At 41.4% G+C, this 17,961-nt stretch overlaps 2 protein-coding genes across 2 annotated transcripts; both read left to right on the forward strand.

Moving 5' to 3' along the window:
* The first annotated feature begins 1,570 nt into the window (after positions 1-1,570).
* LOC106587136 (fibroblast growth factor 4B) lies at positions 1,571-6,600 on the forward strand. Its single transcript, XM_014175182.2, has 3 exons — positions 1,571-2,194; positions 4,689-4,792; positions 5,483-6,600. The coding sequence occupies exons 1-3, from the start codon at positions 1,900-1,902 to the stop codon at positions 5,657-5,659; spliced, it is 576 nt and encodes a 191-aa protein (XP_014030657.1). The 5' UTR covers positions 1,571-1,899; the 3' UTR covers positions 5,660-6,600.
* Positions 6,601-13,973: 7,373 nt separating this feature from the next.
* LOC106586997 (fibroblast growth factor 19-like) lies at positions 13,974-16,500 on the forward strand. The gene is made up of 3 exons (XM_014174782.2): positions 13,974-14,446; positions 15,225-15,328; positions 15,766-16,500. Exons 1-3 carry the CDS (start codon positions 14,236-14,238, stop codon positions 16,084-16,086), a joined length of 636 nt encoding a protein of 211 aa, XP_014030257.1. The 5' UTR covers positions 13,974-14,235; the 3' UTR covers positions 16,087-16,500.
* The last annotated feature ends 1,461 nt before the right edge of the window (positions 16,501-17,961 follow it).

Here is a 17,961-nt window from a genome sequence, read left to right on the forward strand (position 1 = left end):
ACGCGTCTTCTGTGTCATCAGCAGGCAGCGTATAGTGAACTAGCGAACCCAGGAGAGAGGGGTCGCCAAGCGAAAGGTTGAGCAACTCGGGGTACGGCTCCAAGATCTGACTGCATTCAAAGTTCCAATTTGCAGCATAGAGTGTGGGGGGGGGGAATGTTATTAGCCTATACATTGAGAATTACCCAACCGTGAACATGAGAAGTTTTCATGAGGATCATCAGCTTGTGACTGGGGGAGTTCAGGGTCCACAAGAGCGCCGGTAAACCCACCAACGATTTTCCAAGGGGTAGCCTGTTAGTTTCTTTCTCTAAGCATAGCGATCTCAGTGTGTTATTAGAGATACACGAAAAGGCAAAACATATATATATTTTTTATCAGAGATGAACGAGGGTACTTACTGTTCACAACCCTATTTGGCACCAGTGCGCACTCAAGATGAAACATATTTTACCTAACAGTTTTGACTAGCCTAATGAAAATGTTTCCCCCAATCCATTTCACCAACGTGTAGAGATGTAAGTAACTTATGTATTGTAGAACCAAAATGGGTGGCTTATAGTAGACAGACAGTTCATGCAGACTGCCACTGATGGAATTTGGGCATTATTTGGACACAGACGAACGCAGTAACCGAAAACAAGAAAAACACACTTTCACTGCTTTGGGACACCCTGATATTGGCTATGTAACACAAACCTTTTTCCCCCCCCAAAACATTTACTAAGCGTATGGACCACATGAAACGCGACCAAGCATTCTGCATTGTCCACATTCTCAAACTGATCTTTCTCCTGATGAAGCACCGGCACTGCAAATTAATTCGTAAATTGAATAATAATTGTTTTTATCATTATCAGCGATGTTACAGTCTACACTTTATTGATGTTATTATAACTATGACAGAGCTAGAGCCAGCAAATAGCCTAATGACTCGCATTGTCGCGATATCCTCCACAAGGCAGGCAAAGAAAACGGAATAAGTCGTGAATGGCTTTTCTGTGCCACTATTTTCACTGGGCAGATTATCAATCGGAGCATCTACTTATCATGCTTTTCATATTCTATTTAGTCTCACCATTGTTCTCTTTAAGAACCGGGGTCATTTTTTCCCTGCCAGGCTTAAATTAGTGTTTTCAATTCGTTGAATTCAACTTTTGTTTTTTCCTGTTATTGTTCATTTATAGAACTGTCTCCTGTCTGACACCGCAGTCAGTAAACTTGGCTGTTTCCTATTTTACATCCTCCCATAGATAAATTATTTCATTTCAGTCCGATAATGAAAGAAGCTTTACACAATGAAACCCTATTACAACGTCTTTATTCTAATTTTCAATATTAGATAAGGGCATTATTTGTGTAGACAACTTCCCGCAGTCTTGCTCTTTTCAATATGAGTGAACACTGGCAAATGTCGTTTTGTTATCTGGGCAAGTCTAGTTTTGACATTTGTTAAACGCCCCCCTCCCTCCCCACCCTTGGCACAGCATGTACATTATGAGGGATCCGTCTGTTTAGAGTCGCTTAGAATACTGTCCCGTGATGCAGTAGGTAGTGCGTGATGTAATTTCGCAGCAGATATAAATATCGTCGGCGAGGGAAAAGCGGCATGGCTGAGCCGCGCTTGCCTAGACGGCCAACACTTCCCAACTTCTACTTGGACAAGTTCGACTCGAATCTAGACACGTTACCTCCGAAAGGACAGTCATACCAAGCAATAATAGATGTCGCACCAACGGGAACTCATCTTTGTCTTGGAATGAGCGTCTTTCGTTGCTTTTTTTCATTCGTTCGTTTTTTCTTATTCGGAGTTCAACGTAAAGGCCGGCACTGGGGTGATATTTTTAGTCCCTTAAACTCCCTCAACAAACACTGTAGGCTACTGCAGTGTTGGCAAGGATGGCTTTTCAATCGGCCCTCTTACCAATATTGGTCTTGGGACTGATGACTAGTTTGGTGCGTTGTGCCCCGTTCCCAGGCAGGCTGAATGGCACAGTGGAACGACACTGGGAGACACTCTACTCGCGGTCCTTGGTTCGGATCCCCGGGGAGAAGAGAGAGATAAACCGAGACAGCGACTATCTTATGGGCATTAAACGGCTACGACGTCTTTATTGCAATGTAGGAATTGGTTTTCATATTCAAGTTTCACCCGATGGGAGAATAACAGGAGTGCACAGTGAAAACCGTTACAGTAAGTTCAACGTGATTATTTCGACTTTTTCACGCATTAGACTGCCTTCTCGCGTTCGTTGCATATGCCTCTTGTGCTGTCATTCCCAACCTGATCTCTGGCCTGCCTGGTCATTCCATGCACTTATAGCCCGTTCCCGTGCGAGCCATTGGTATTAGAATAGGCCTAGGCTATTCATAAAATGAAATGCAATATTTCATATAACATATTTCATGCAATCAATTATAAAAGAATATTAGTGACTGACGCCGCCAAAAATGATGTATAAAAACACACGTTTTTATGTGCCACTTGTGTATTCCAATTAGCCTATACTTATTTGAAGTGACTGCTAGATTGTGTCTTCATAAACATATTATCGCGATATGAATATATGGCATATTATGTGATAGTGTCAGTGTCGGGGCAGGGGTCTCTTGGCACGGTTTGAAATGCCTCACCAATGTGTTTAATTTGAAAGTGGAATAGATAGGACTTGATTGCAGGATTAGAATGTGATTCTTATTTCACTGCTGATGAAATATGTTGTCTGTGTGGCATCGGTGACATGCAGTGCTATGCTAGCAATCTAAAAAGCGATGCTCCTATTAAATACATAGGCCTAAGTGTCTTGTGTCAAAGGAGCGAATAAGGTGGGCATGCGTTGGAACATCTGGAGGCTAAAAATGACGTGTGGGTGCTTTCCACTCTGAAACCAGTGTCTGAAATCAGAGATTTCTAGGAACCAAGCCAAGATCCAATACGTCCTAAAGTTAGGACGGAGATAAACCCATATGTTACGGTAAATTAACCCCTTGCGTGTCAAATTAATGTCAGCTCGAGACAAAGTCATATTCGATTACATTTGCAGACACAAATAATAACAAACATTTAATTGTCTAACAGTTGTCATTGCAAATATGACCCTGTATCTTCTCAACGACATAATGTGACAAATACGCCCCTATATTGGTCTGCCTGTGAATTTAAAGGTTGTTTTGTGTTCCCTTGGCCTATTTTGAGACATGACACACAATTCAAGCGAGATACATTACATAGATTCTGTTTGAACTGTTCTAGTCGCCATGAAAACACATTTAAAAAAGGGAGTTAGACATCATTCTGGACTCAAAAGTGACATATGATGCTTCAGTTTGCACACTTTTAACAAAAAGGCACAAGAACAGAATCAGAGGTCCATAGGCGTGCTTGATTGACCTGATCTGTAACAAAAAAAAAAATTGTCAATGTTTGTTAATGCAATGTCAAACATTTCCTGTAAAATGTACAGTAACTTACTGGCAGCAATTGGCCAGTAGGTTACTCTAATTTATTTTACAGAACAGCTACTGTTATCATTTTATGGTACCAACATTTTTACTGTAATATACTTTACAGTATATTACTGGAAATACCCATGCAGCGACACATTACCCAGTATATTACTGGAAATACCCATGCAGCGACACATTACCCAGTGTTCTTTGCAAGTTTTCATTTTTACATTTACCTTTTGTTCATTCAACGGTGCCCTTGTCCTTAACAACTTAGTCAGTGCATTCAACCAAGGTTGATAGCAAGTAACAAGTCATAGCAAGTAAACATTTCTGTAACTGTTACTGAAAATTTTGTTGTAGTTGAGGATACATTGGTCTTCAAAATAATTGTAATTACAACAAGATATCTTGTCAATGCAATACTGAGATATTCATGGTAACTTGATGGCACAGCAATGAAATACAGTGCAAGACATTAAAAGTGACTATTAAACTGTAAGAAAATTATTTCTACAGTATTTTACTGTAATGTCAAGGGATTAGAGCAAGCAAGTTGGCTGTATGCATTAGGCATATTACAGCATATTAATGGTGCTTTCTATCACTTGCACTTCTAGAGACTGAAACAAAGTCTTCCAAACGGGCCGATTACAGGGCAAACGGACCTGGGTAAATATTCAACCATTAAAAGGTTTATAAGACTCGCTACCACTCTGATCTGTTCCCTATATACATTTAAATTGTCAGGGAACTACTACCACATATCAATTAAATTGGTACAGGACGTTCGCTACTGGATGCAACAAATATAGCCACTACAAGGTACACCTTAAAATATGTTAATGAGCCAGCGATTCCTTCTCCTCCCACAATATTTCCCCCACAACGCACAATAATTTACAGTATGCTGCAGCAAATACATAGCAAAACAGCAATACAGTACTTTATTGTTGAATTGCATTGAATATTTAATATTCACAATTGCTAATAGTGAATATTTCTTATATATTACACAATACCAACTGATATTTGGTGTTTATTATCACTTGCCTTTGTTAAGGCCTAAAGTGCTTCTAAATTGACAGTGACTACAAGCCTCTTTCTTGGAGGATGCATGCTTGCACAATTTGAAAAAGGTTTGTTTCTGTCTCCAGACATGAGTGAAATCAACTGATGACGTGATATGAAGTTAGTTGCTTGTGAACCACATACAAGACTATTTGTTTCCTTCTTTCCAGGTCTCCTTGAGATATCCCCAGTAGAGAGAGGAGTTGTGACAATCTTTGGCGTCCAAAGCAGTCTATTCGTGGCCATGAACAGCAAAGGGAAGCTGTACGGATCTGTGAGTGTACGAGATGATTTACGGTCGATTTCCGCCGGTAGATGTTATTATCGGTAGCCTACTCGATGACATGTCACCATTTGAGCTGTAGCAACCACTTCCTCTCCTACACCACAGCACCCCCCCGACAGCCCCTTTCCGCGTCACATTGTCGGACTGGGTTATGGCATGTTTCCAGTGCCTGGCCATGTTTTCATTGTGGGCCGGATAAACCCAGGAATGGTAGTGCAGTAGATCATTCAGACTGCGCATTCCATTCTTAGCATTGCCAGCCACCACATGCACCTACTGTCCTTCTCAGAGTAAAGATGAACTGGCCAAAAAGACCACCCACACACACACTGCCTTTAGACCCCACAACACATTCACGACTGCTCTTGATGGGATAGTTAAATAGTTGGATTGTGGCTCTTACAGAATCCGTTTTAAAATCACCTGACCCGGTTATCCCTACCAAACAAAAGCGTCAACGTCAAAGGCAAAACCAAGCAGTCAAATGGACTAACCTACCCCGCATGTCATTCATTAAAAGGATATGGAATATAACTGTTAGAAACACTATACAATATTTTTGTCAAGTTTCAATTTCCACAAAGTAGGTCACGTCTAGCTCTCGTCTATGCTATTATACTGCTCATACGACACCTATAGCCTATCATTTAAACATCTTTCTAATCTTCTCTGTTTTAGGTTCATTACAACAACGAGTGCAAATTCAAAGAAACTCTCCTGGCAAATAATTACAACGCTTACGAATCGGTGGCATACCCGACGATGTACATTGGACTAAGCAAGACCGGTAAAACAAAAAGAGGAAACCGAGTGTCACCAGCCATGACGGTGACGCATTTCTTGCCAAGAATCTGAGTCACTCAGAAATAGACTTAACCTCAATAAAAAGGTGGGGTGAGGGGGACTCAAAACGATGCACTTTTAACTGGAGTTTTATGCAAGACTAAGTGTATCATCCTGTTTAAAATGTTATGTATAAGTTTGTATATCAGTTTATTTATTATGTAAAACTAATTTTGTATTTGGGGGAAACGGGTCCTCACTTCAGGTGGAATTTCAGAAATCAACACATTTATTTATGTTTTTTTAATTTATCAGAAGTCTGCTGCTATTAAGTGTTTGGGTAAGTGAGATTCCTTTGTTTAATTATGGTTTTCTTTGCACTGTTTATAGACAAAATATTCTACAGCGACAGAGCAAAGGATACTTTTATATGACTTGTTTATCTTCCATGGAATTAACTTTTAAGTCTTAGACCGACGTTCAAACAAGTGAAATGATATCAAAATGATTGGTTTTAGATGCAGAAGCAATTGTCCAATGGAAGGACTCTTTGTAGGCATTGGAGTCTAATTGAAACAGTATCATCTTACTACTGGTTACAGAATGAGCCGCGTTGAAGTCCTATCCTCTCAAATCTGTTTTTAGCTCTGCCAGGGGGTTGAACTTTGAACTTTTCTGCAGTCAATCTTTGTCAGATCTATAAGACTCTGGATAGAGAGAGGCATCTTCTTGACACTGTATAAGCAGAGAATTTGAGAGTTTATAGGCAAGGTCAGCGTGCTGACACAAACGGCAGAAACCATAGCCATGACTCTATAACATACAGCTTTTATGACGGGAAGTAAAAAAAAAAAAAATCAAAGTCCTCAGCTGTGTAGAGGATATATCATCACAAGTTCAGCATCAGGGCTCCTCCCTGAGTGCAAAAAAAGAAGGCACGATTATGTAATGATTGTCACAGGTTGTTTTCCCCAAGTGTGTACACCGAAAAGCTATACATCATTTTTTTTGGGGGGGGGACGACATGCATTGCCTCCCATTGCCCCCACTGTCCTTGTTATCTATCCTCTACCTCACATAATCAACAAACCCCCTCAAAACGTTTCTAGAGTTCGCCCTGAAGTAATTCTGTTGAACCAGTTTGAGATTAGCCCTAATCTTCTCGGAGCACCATGCCATAGGCAGAAGTTCAGGCAGCCATTTTGTCCCAGTTGCGCCTTGTCACGTTTGAGCTATCTTTACCCTGTGATTTACTTTTAGAAAGGATGATCATGGTGGGAATATTTACAGACAGCTGTTAGACTGCACTATATGCTTAACCAGTAACCCTATATTTTTCTTTATATATTTTGTAAATATAACCCCTGGTAACTGGCGGAGCATAGTGTTGCTGCTTCAAAAAGTCTGTTATTCCTCCTTTGGGAACATTCATTCACAGACAAAGGGGGTTGACCAGGAGATAGATGGTCCATGCCAGAGGGTGTCTCTCTCTCTGTCTGTCTATAGTCCCAGTCGGCATTCACGTAATAATAAGTAATTCCCTCGACCACAAATTGGAGGAAACCAACATTCTTTCCTATTGACCCCCATTGTAAAAGAGGCAACTTCGTCGTCGTTTTTTTTTTTTTTACAATGTCGAAAAGCTGCTGTGTTCTTCAATGTAACCAGGTCCAAAAAAAACCTGACCTACGGTTCGCAATGCTCCCACGTAGGGAAATAGAGCCTGCGAGAAGACCCCTGTGTTGTGGCTTCAGGCTATTTGGCGTGGGAGAGCGGGAAATCTGGGGGCCTGGTGTCCAAGATAGGCTACACGTAGCTATGTGTGTGGAAAACATTTCATCACAGCTAAGACATTTAACTTGTTTAGTATAGTCCGTTTGTAACCCCACTCATCACTTGTAGCTGTATAGTCCGTTCGTGTTGTTGGTCTTGGCTAATGTAAGCTAGCTACCACTCACTCACGTTGCTGCTAGCACTGTCATGAAAAGGGGCATGAGGGAAGACCTACAACGTTACGGTTTTTTTCTAAGTAGTGAGAACACTAGGAAGCTGGCAATGTTGAAAAGTTATCTTTAGGCATGTTGTACTTTTCGTAAAATGTTGTTTTGTAATTGACTAAAACACGCAGACAACAAGAAAGTTGCATTTGAAAAAGGTAACGTTTTTACTCTGAGCCAATAGGGCAGCCTATGTAGCCACCGGTTGGTTTCCCCACAAGCGGGCAGGGCTGTAACGTTCTATCTAACACCGACTGGGACTATTAGAATAGTTCTAGATTGTACGGTGGTGTTCATTCTCTTCTGAGAGGGTTCCATCTCAGGTTCAACATTCCACATACCATGGCAGTTTACAATGTACAGTACTGATTTTAGACAACTCAAACTGGAAGCGAAAGGCCCATTGTTTTATATTCAATATGACAAAAGTAACAATAGCGTCCGAATCCTGAGAAATCTAATGAGGCGTAACTTTGACACAGCAAATAGCTTTTCTAAATGCAGCTCACTGGGTAGTAGTAAAAAATAGAATGGCTGAGGCTCCAGCAAATATCTCAGGGTGTTGTTGGTGAACTCTCGGTGTCCATTTCTAAAACACCTGCTGTAGAAGTCTAGGTCTCCCGTAAAACAATCCTAACCTGGATCCCGTTTTGCCCTTCAAAAAGACACGAGCACACGGCAGCCAAAATGAGTCAAGACTATGATGCTCTTGCATACCATCCAGCTCCTGAGACCAACTAGCCAGAGAGCTATCCATTGCTGTACCTAACTTAATATTGTCACATATGACCTGGATGCTCAAAACACCTGTTGGTAATATTATTTAGTCACCCGAGACATCAGTCTGCACTGCCAATCCCATAACTTTTTCCCCCTTTGCCACAGCTGTGCCAAACCTTCCCCAACAGACTGTTTTGCATGGCTCACCATAATGTTTACAAAAAGACAGAAGCCACTGGCAAATATTCTGTGACCTCTCCCATCGACCCCGTTCCAACCCCAGCAGTCACCTCATTTGCTTATACAGCAAGTGGACAAGCAACACAACGCAAGCAACACCAACACAATGATCTCAGAAGTGCACCGTGTAGACAAGACAGCTTGGAACAATCGTTCAGACATGTCATCTATCCCCGAATCTATCTGATGAGACGGCACGGAGACGAGAACTTCAAAACGCAGAATGACAAGCTATCCATTGTCTCCTACGGGTGCTTATTTCTTCCACTGCTGTGCTGTTTCTGCATCCATCGGAGCGCTTTGAGTCCCGTGGTCTTGTTACCCATCGTCCTTATTATCTGTAGTTTTATACAGGTCTTGTTAAAATATCTTGACGTATGTGCTGTGCACATGACTAATGCCTAACTTAAATGTGAAGTTAATAAAACTCACCAATGTTGTAATATGACTCCTTCCTGTCTGAACCCCTTGTTGGAACAAGTCTTCACAGACTAACACTTGTTTCTGACGACAACAGTTGTGCAATAATTTGACTGAACGGTTTTGGAAAGAATTGTGATAACGTAGGAGTTCAGAATTCCAAAATGGCCCTCGAACTCACAGAACTTCAAGTTAAAAGTTACATCAAATACTATTTTATCTATCGTACTACAATACACATTATTCAATGGCGAAACCAGAAATATATTTGTCAAACTGAGGAGAGGAAAGCAAGTTACGTCAATTCCAAGTTATTTCTTTGTTGAACTGTCCATTTTGATAAATGCCTCAAAGAAAAATAGCCTTGGAAGAGTGAGACAGGTGTGGCCACTCAATACACATGTATTTCTGTCCACTGGGTAGCTCGAGCTAAATGGAGCCTTGTCTTTGCCTGAAAGAATGACAGCTTTCTGCTCCAGTAAACTGAGGCTGCAATGTTTAAGGATTGTAAACAATCCCTAAAAATAGTGGCTACACTCCATCTATCTGCCTTGTCTCTATTGTCTGTCAACCAAATAAACATCCATCAACCCATGAGCCAACATGTCTTTCTATTTCAGATGTGCCTTTCAAGTTCTGTAAAACACAAAAAAAGACTTCACAGAGACAGCCAGGGAAACTTGCAACGATTTGTTCACTAACAGGGATGGGTAATTGAATGGTTGTCCGACGGTGCTATGTAAATAGGCAGTGGAGGATAGTGTTGGAGCATTCCAACAAGGTAGGATGAAGGCAGCCATCCTACATTTCCAATGTGATTTTGTCCCTCTGCCACACTGCCCTAACAGAGTTCAGTGAACACGAGGGGTTCGGCACTGGGGAACTGACAAGGCATGTGATGTGAGGTAGAGTATCAAAGTCTTTGTTAAATAAACGGTCAAACTAAAAATGTATTTAGCAACAAAAAAATACGCGAAATGAAAGTGATATTGCGGAATTGTGAACGGCACAAACAATCTCCACAAACTGTTTTTCACTGCCAAAAGCTATTTATGACTGACAACTGCACACATGCACCCCCAACATACACACAAATCAGTCTTTTTCACTCCAAGATCATCAACGGTGTCCAAAGCCATCCGTGTAGATGCCACTTGTGAAGAATGATTAAAGCATCATGCTGCAGCGGGTTGAGGCCAGGCGTGTTGCTGACTGGCAGGGGCACCTTGAGCACTTAGTTATCTAGGCCCCCTCACAGAGTCCCTGGATTCCATGGGTATCGCACCTCCTAATCCCCAGCTTATAGGGTTTTGCTGCTTTATCCAGCCGGCAAACACAAGCGAAGCCTGAGTCTTTAACGCCAGTGAGACTGGATCCTCTCTGGGGGGGGGCAATGAGAGGAGATGGATGAAACGGGACGGGGCTCAATTGTTCTCTACTGTCAAAACAAAATGAGATTGTGTGGGGCTACCTATCCCTCATAAGCGCAGCGGCAGAGAGCATCTAATGGAAATGTTTCTGGTGGTTGTGTTCATTTTTCTAAGGTTGCATTATTCCCTGCTATTCAACCACAATATAGATGCTTCAGATTTACTAACTTCTCTCAAGACATCGACGAGTGGAGTTTTGATCTATGGCACTATGGCACTATGGCACTGTTAATTGGCAAAATAAAACAGCGAGGCGCTGAAGCACATCAGCCAGGCGCAAGGACATTCAAATAGCCACACCTGGCCTAAACCACATGCAAACAACCGTTTGTGTTCATAAACACCTGGCGTACTATCAGGTGACTGGCTCCTCAGTGTAACCCCTTGGTTTAGCTTTATTCAGCCGTGATAATAGGCAGCCTGGCAGACCCGAGTGTGGTTGGCAGAACTTGGCACATAGGAGGGCATCAGAGCCAGGGTGTGTCACGCTGCTGCCCATTTCGTCACATAATGTTTCAGTGTAACACGGTAAAACCTTGATAGTGTCTCACTTGAATGTACTGCGACACTGAGGAATGGAAATTAGTATATTGTTGTTCTAAATGGCTAAATCTATGGATTGAATTAGCCAAAACTCGACTTGAAGTTTGGTAGCTTTCTTCAAGTCGAAATGCATTCCACCCATAATGTTTGCACCGCGGTGATGAGCGCGGGATATGGCTCGAAAACATACCTCAATCCAGGGATGGAAGATGTCACTGTACTCTTAATTATCCCATTATGCAAAATGACAAATCAAGAAGATTAAAATACTCCTTGTTTTTTTATTAAACTGCCTTTTTCGTCCTCGTGCTAGGCTAGCTTTAGCATTCACTAACGCGAGGACGAAAAAATGCCGATTCATAAAAAAAAACGAGCAGTATTTCAATCTTCTTGATTTGTCATTTCGGATAAAGGGATAATTGGATTGAGGTACGTTTTCGAGCCGCATCCCACGCTCGTCACTGCGGTGCAAACATTCTGGGTGGTGTGTGTTTCGACCTGATAGGAATCAGATGTATTTACTGTTGATCCTCAGGTCGGCTAGGATATCGGCTAGGATTAACAGTCCCACAGTATTCCACCTGAAGATAAAACTCAAAACATTACAGAGAAAAACAACCCAACAGGCTTTGGGTCAGAATGCAAAACACCAAATGCATGCATCCCTACCAGAATCTTAACATGTGTGCTTAAAATATGTATGAGAGAAAGAGAGAAAGAAGGGGGTGTCTGTTTGAGATCCTCCAGATGTTTGCCTATGAAGACAAGGTACTTCAAAAGTTGCTGAAAAGACTCTCCCCTCTTTCACTTCCATGCTGTGTAATGCTTTCTGTCCTGGGGAATTTAGGAAATGACGTGGACCTGTAATCATGGTGCCGATGGTCACCATTTCAGCAGAAACAGTGGAGGCCATGGGCCACTTCCCTTATTTCATGCACAAACCAATTTCATTGGAGCTTTAGAAGATGGTTAAGCCTACTTCCTTGGAACTAGAACATGACTCTACGTAACACATGCGTATTATGCAGCCAATGACATCACTCTGTGTGTCAACTTGTTTGCAGTTTTCCCAATGCACTACAATAGCTGTGAACGCTATGCACAAAATCCATCTGCAGTTTATAGAGGGACGATGGTATCCTTTATATGCTCTACTCTTTTCTCTCAGAATATTTATATTGTACGACAGTATTTTTCAATGAGCCCCAAAAGGAGTGGCCTCAATAAATCTTGGGCAACAGGATTAACGCCACATTACACTATGTTACCCTATGTTACAATAAAACTACAATATATGTACAATAACTGATGGAAGTTGCCTGCCAGTGAGTGCATTAGCAGAGGAATCAACTCTCATTTGATGGGGAATCAGGATAACCACATAGGTCAAATAGTACTGTACATCAGTAGGCCTATGAACGTCACATCCTCTGCACTGCGCATCACACAGAAACCACGGATTCATTTCAGCATGACATCACTTTTCTAAAGTCTTTCACCAGACAGTTTGGCCTGGCAAGAGAGCCTAGTTTAAACTGTGACTCAAGCAGCGCAATGAACGTTACTCACTCATCCAAAGCACGAAGGCGTGCTCTCAAATGTCACCATCAGGTCACTGCACAGGATTGCAGTGCAGGCCTTCAATTCACTGTTGCTGAGGCCATTGGTCGAGGCACGCCAACTGACTCTTACTAAGAGGTCTGGAGCAAACATTTCGCGAGGTCTACCACCCAGTAAACACAACGTTTTTGTCGCCATTCGATCATCAGAGGCAAGGAGCCTGTGTGAGACTATGGGCATGATACTGACTGACAAGGCATACTGATCAAAAGTAAAAGACACAACATCTGCATGGCAATATAACTTTTCCTTTTCGGTATGCCTACAATTAAATGTAGCTATAAAAGAGTTAAAGGCCTGCACTGCAATCTCGTTAACCAGCCTAGATTCCCCTACTCACCATCAACCTCTATCACCCTGAACAGACGAGAAGACAGCTAGCCTCCGTGCAAATAACGAAGGCAACTGCGCAGTGCGCAAAAGCAGGCCTTTCCTATCCAACATACTTGTAAATCTTTGAAGACGTCATTAGCGCGAACTTCACCAACCAATTGAATGTGTCAAGATAAGACTCCATGAAGCTCACGAAGACGCTTTTCAATTTAAAATGGATCATGTGGTATTGTGCGCCACCTAGTGAGTATCATGACATGGACCACTGAGTGAAAAATAATCTGGTTTACAGAATTAGTCTATTTATTTTAGGCAGAGCACGGTCTGTAGTGGTTAATCCATGGGTTAGTCAGTAATCTTCAAGTAGTCTCCCCTTTAGTCGGTCAAATCATAATGTTATGAATAAAGTTAGACTTCAGTTTGATTTAAAAAAAAAACAAAACATGTATTTTGACAAATATTGGCCTACTGATATAAAATACTCACCGAGAGATGTCTCGACCGTCCACACAGTTTAATACTACCTGATCTGGCATACTGCGCTTTGAAATGTAGGTCCTCGGCTGCATTTTCATGAATGGGGATATTTGCTCTAAATTACTGTTTAACTTCGATGTGGCCTCCATTTCACAGTCCACTGAGGAGTTCGTCAATTGACCACGAGTGCACACTGAACATCGGAAACCCTCGGTCAAAATCAGATAACAGAGGGGTAAATCTGTTATTTCTGCGAGTTGACCAAGTCCAACAAAGACAGATACGCTCCGGTGCCAGAGCTGGTTTGAATTACACATGACTTGTACCCTTGGCATTTAGTGAAATAATGGAACGCTCCCCCTGATTGAGCAATGGCAAACGGGATTTCATTAGTATAACCTAATTTAAAAAGGTTGTTGTTATATTATAACGACGAGTGGATGGCTATACTTCAATCCAGTAGCCTATAATTCACTTTTAACTTCTCAAGACCTTATGAATTACACAGGGATATAAATGAAATGGAATCTACATGTTTAAACAAAACATATCATTATAATCAATTAGTTATAATACTCTATGATCATCAATGTTTTGACTTCGGTAACTAAAGGGCTAACTGCTCTTATAAAACCTTGGTCGTGGCGTGGGCCACCCAGTCACCTACGATTTCGAGAGAGTGTGTTATGTTGTTCCCAGAATTGGCTTTGGGAAAAGGGTTATCGATCGTACTGATAAGCAGCACATTTAAAACGGCTGGGACGTTGTCTTGCTTGAAAATAACGACAGATACAAAGAAGGGAGACGGTCTGGGATAACAGACAGAGAAAAGCACCAGAAAAGAGAATTTGATATAGTCGAGAGCAAAATGACACTTGCAGTTACTGCAGTATGCATGGTCAGCGTGTGTTTTGCTGTTGGAGTTGTTTGTCTGTCACTGCCAGACTCGGGGCCTCATATAGCCAACGGATGGGGGCAGATTGTCCGGCTCAGACATCTGTATGCGGCCAAACACGGATTGCACTTGCTAATCAACGAGAATGGCAAGGTGCACGGATCTCCTGAGCAGAGCTCTTACAGTAAGTAGGCTACAACTAGAAATAGAGCAGCAATGAAAAAGTAGCATTTTGTTGAGACATAGGGACCCTATTCACTTTGCCATCTTTGAATATCACTGGCAAGGTCATTCACAATATTTATTGGAGACTGCATAACCAGAACTCATATTCTGGATAGGTTGTTTTGATGAAAGAGGTGGTGAACTTTTGGTTGAGCATTGTATTGGCATCCTTTGAGAGAGTAATTTGAAAACGTGTGATTATGAATTTGAAATTTGTGGATTATAAAATGGTAACTCTGTTAGGTTGCTCATAATACTTACATACATCAGAGATATGCCTAATAGTCAATACAATGAATTTAGAAATTGTGTAAACCTGTCTAAACTCCAAAAAGTAATATCCACTTATAACTGCGCTTACTGCAGGAAAAAAAAGGCAATTTTGAAAGCATGGTTTGATCAGGAGGCTCACTTGAACACTCTGTGGATCTAGGCCTTGTTATCTCCTGGAGAGATCCACCGCTAGAATCAACAGAGCTAAAGCCACCACAATATCCACCTGGTTCTCCTTCATAACATCCAAGGAGAGTTAGGAACTTTTTCCATTTCATCCCAAATTTGAGATATTATTCTGATTAGGCACAATATAAACCTGTTTTATATGTTTTGTCTTATCACGTGTTGTGGTTGTCTGTTGGTATGACTATGTATTTCTGTCACTGTTTTATTATTTTGAAATATTTAATTTAAAAACATTGAAAAAAAAGTGAACTGAATGACCTGTTGTGTTGATACAGGTTTGGTGGAAATCCGACCTGTAGACACGGGCTGTGTCGCAATCAAAGGAGTAGCAGCCTCGCAGTATCTCTGCATGGAAGGGAATGGGAGACTGTACGCATCGGTAAGAGCACTCACATTTGACTTTTGATTGTAACATTGATTGAACGTTCACATTGATTGAACAATTTCAGATGCCGCTCCGACTTGTGAATAACAGCAATTCATAGTTTGGAGTTGCATAAAATGTTACATTATATTTCCATACCAGATTTAAAATACGTTTGTCAAATACTGAGAAATATATGGTTTACTATAGGTTATATGTCACTGCAGCAACCTTTGTCCACTGGTATGGTAAAGTTAAATCCTCATTGGAAAGGAACAGGAATAACAGCCTTGGCCTCTAGTGACTCTGTGTACTCTATGCAAATAGCTCTCGAAGAACTCCTGGCAGGAGTCAGTCAGGATGATACACTTTGATGAAGAGGATCTGACAAATGGCCTATGTGTGTCACTCCATATTCACTAAACCTTATTTTCTCCCTCCTCTTCCCATAGAAAACCTATATGAAAGATGACTGCTCCTTCAAGGAAAACATCCTCCCAGACGGCTACAATATTTATGTCTCTGACAAGCATGGGACCCTGGTGAGCCTGGGTGGCAGCAGGCAGAGGCTCCAGGGGCAGGACAGAGGCGTTCCTGCCCTGTCCCAGTTTCTACCAAGGGTGAGCACCCTGCCCCTGGATATAACAACAGATTTGGGGTTGTCAGCCCACCCCGAGCAAGGCCCTCAGTCAGGCCTGGACATGGACACTATGGATGCCTTTGGGAAACTTTCCCAGATCTCAATCCAAAGCCCCAGTTTCAATAAGAGATGAGCGACTGATGGTGCTAACATGCAATCTATACTAAGAAGCTTCTAGATCTACAAGGTGTCTCCAAACTCATCATTTGTTTTTGGCACATGACATTATACACCACTCCAAACATACAGGCCCAAGAAGAACCGGATTGAAATCAATTGTATTATTTATTTCGTTATAATTTTTTTTTACTTTACTTTTAGCCATATTATTTAATGAAAATACTTGATCCATGTATTTTGAAAAACAAATATGGGGCTCTGTATGCACTTTGTCTACATTTCTGTAGATACAGTTGAAGTCAGAAGTTTACACACACTTAGGTTGGAGTCATTAAAACTCGTTTTTCAATCACTCCACAAATTTCTTGTTAACAAACTATAGTTTTGGCAAGTCGGTTAGGACATCAACTTTGTGCATGACACAAATCATTTTTCCAACAATTGTTAACAGAAAGATTATTTCACTGAATCCCAATTCCAGTGTGTCAGAAGTTAACATAAACTAAGTTGACTGTGCCTTTAAACAGCTTGAAAAATTCCAGAAAATTATGTCATGGCTTTAGAAGCTTCCGATAGGCTAATTTACATAATTTCAGCCAATTGAAGGTGTACGTGTGGATGTATTTCAAGGCCTACCTTCGAACTCAGTGCCTCTTTGCTTGACATCATGGGGAAATCAGCCAAGACCTCAGAAAAAAAATGGAGACCTCCACAAGTCTGGTTCATCATTGGGAGCAATTTCCAAACGCCTGACGATACCATGTTCATCTGTACAAACGATAGTATGCAAGTATAAACACTATGGGATCACGCAGCCGTCATACCACTCAGGAAGGAGACGTGTTCTATCTCCTAGAGATGAACGTACTTTGGTGCGAAAAGTGCAAATCAATCCCAGAACAACACCAACGGACCTTATGAAGATGCTGGAGGAAACAGGTACAAAAGTATCTATATCCACAGTAAAACGAGTCCTATATAGACTTAACCTCAGCAAGGAAGAAGCCACTGCTACAAAACCGCCATAAAAAAAAAGCCGTTCTACGGTTTGCAACTGCACATGGGGACAAAGATCGTACTTTTTGGAGAAATGTCCTCTGGTCTGATGAAACCAAAATAATGACCATCGTTATGTTTGGAGGAAATAAGTGGAAGCTTGCAAGCCGAAGAACACCATCCCAACCATGAAGCACGGGGGTGGCAGCATCATGTTGTGGGGGTGCTTTGCTGCAGGAGGGACTGGTACACTTCACAAAATAGATGGCATCACAAGGAAGGGAAATGATGTGGATATATTGAAGCAACATCTCAAGACATCAGTCAGGAAGTTAAAGCTTGGTCGCAAATGGGTCTTCCAAATGGACATTGACCCCAAGCATACTTCCAAAGTTGTGGCAAAATAGCTTAAGGACAACAAAGTCAATGTATTGGAGTGGCCATCACAAAGCCCTGACCTCAATCCTAGAGAAAATTTGTGGGCAGAACTGAAAAAGTGCGTACAAGCAGGGAGGCCTACAAACCTGACTCAGTTACACCAGCTTTGTCAGGAGGAATGGGCCAACATTCACCCAACTTATTGTGGGAAGCTTGCGGAAGGCTACCTGAATTGTTTGACCCAAGTTAAACAATTTCAATGCAATGCTACCAAATACTAATTGAGTGACCCACAGGGAATGTGATGAAAGAAATAGAAGCTGAAATAAATCATTCTCTCTACTATTATTCTGACATTTTACATTCTTAAAATAAAGTGGTGATCCTAACTGACCTAAGACAGGGAATTTTTACTAGGATTAAATGTATTTGGCTGAGGTGTATGTAAACCTCCGACTTCAACTGTATTTGTAAATACTTATATATTTGTACAGTTTTTTTTTAAATAATTAGG

Source organism: Salmo salar, chromosome ssa26 (genome assembly GCF_905237065.1).
Source record: "Salmo salar chromosome ssa26, Ssal_v3.1, whole genome shotgun sequence".
In the NCBI taxonomy this organism is placed as follows: Eukaryota; Metazoa; Chordata; class Actinopteri; order Salmoniformes; family Salmonidae; genus Salmo; species Salmo salar.

Coding starts and splice junctions, on each gene's coding strand:
- LOC106586997 (XM_014174782.2), top strand. CDS start 14,236: ATGACACTTGCAGTTACTGCAGTATGCATGGTCAGCGTGTGTTTTGCT. Junction 14,447..15,224: donor TCCTGAGCAGAGCTCTTACA/GTAAGTAGGCTA, acceptor GTGTTGATACAG/GTTTGGTGGAAATCCGACCT. Junction 15,329..15,765: donor ATGGGAGACTGTACGCATCG/GTAAGAGCACTC, acceptor CTCTTCCCATAG/AAAACCTATATGAAAGATGA.
- LOC106587136 (XM_014175182.2), top strand. CDS start 1,900: ATGGCTTTTCAATCGGCCCTCTTACCAATATTGGTCTTGGGACTGATG. Junction 2,195..4,688: donor GCACAGTGAAAACCGTTACA/GTAAGTTCAACG, acceptor CCTTCTTTCCAG/GTCTCCTTGAGATATCCCCA. Junction 4,793..5,482: donor AAGGGAAGCTGTACGGATCT/GTGAGTGTACGA, acceptor TCTCTGTTTTAG/GTTCATTACAACAACGAGTG.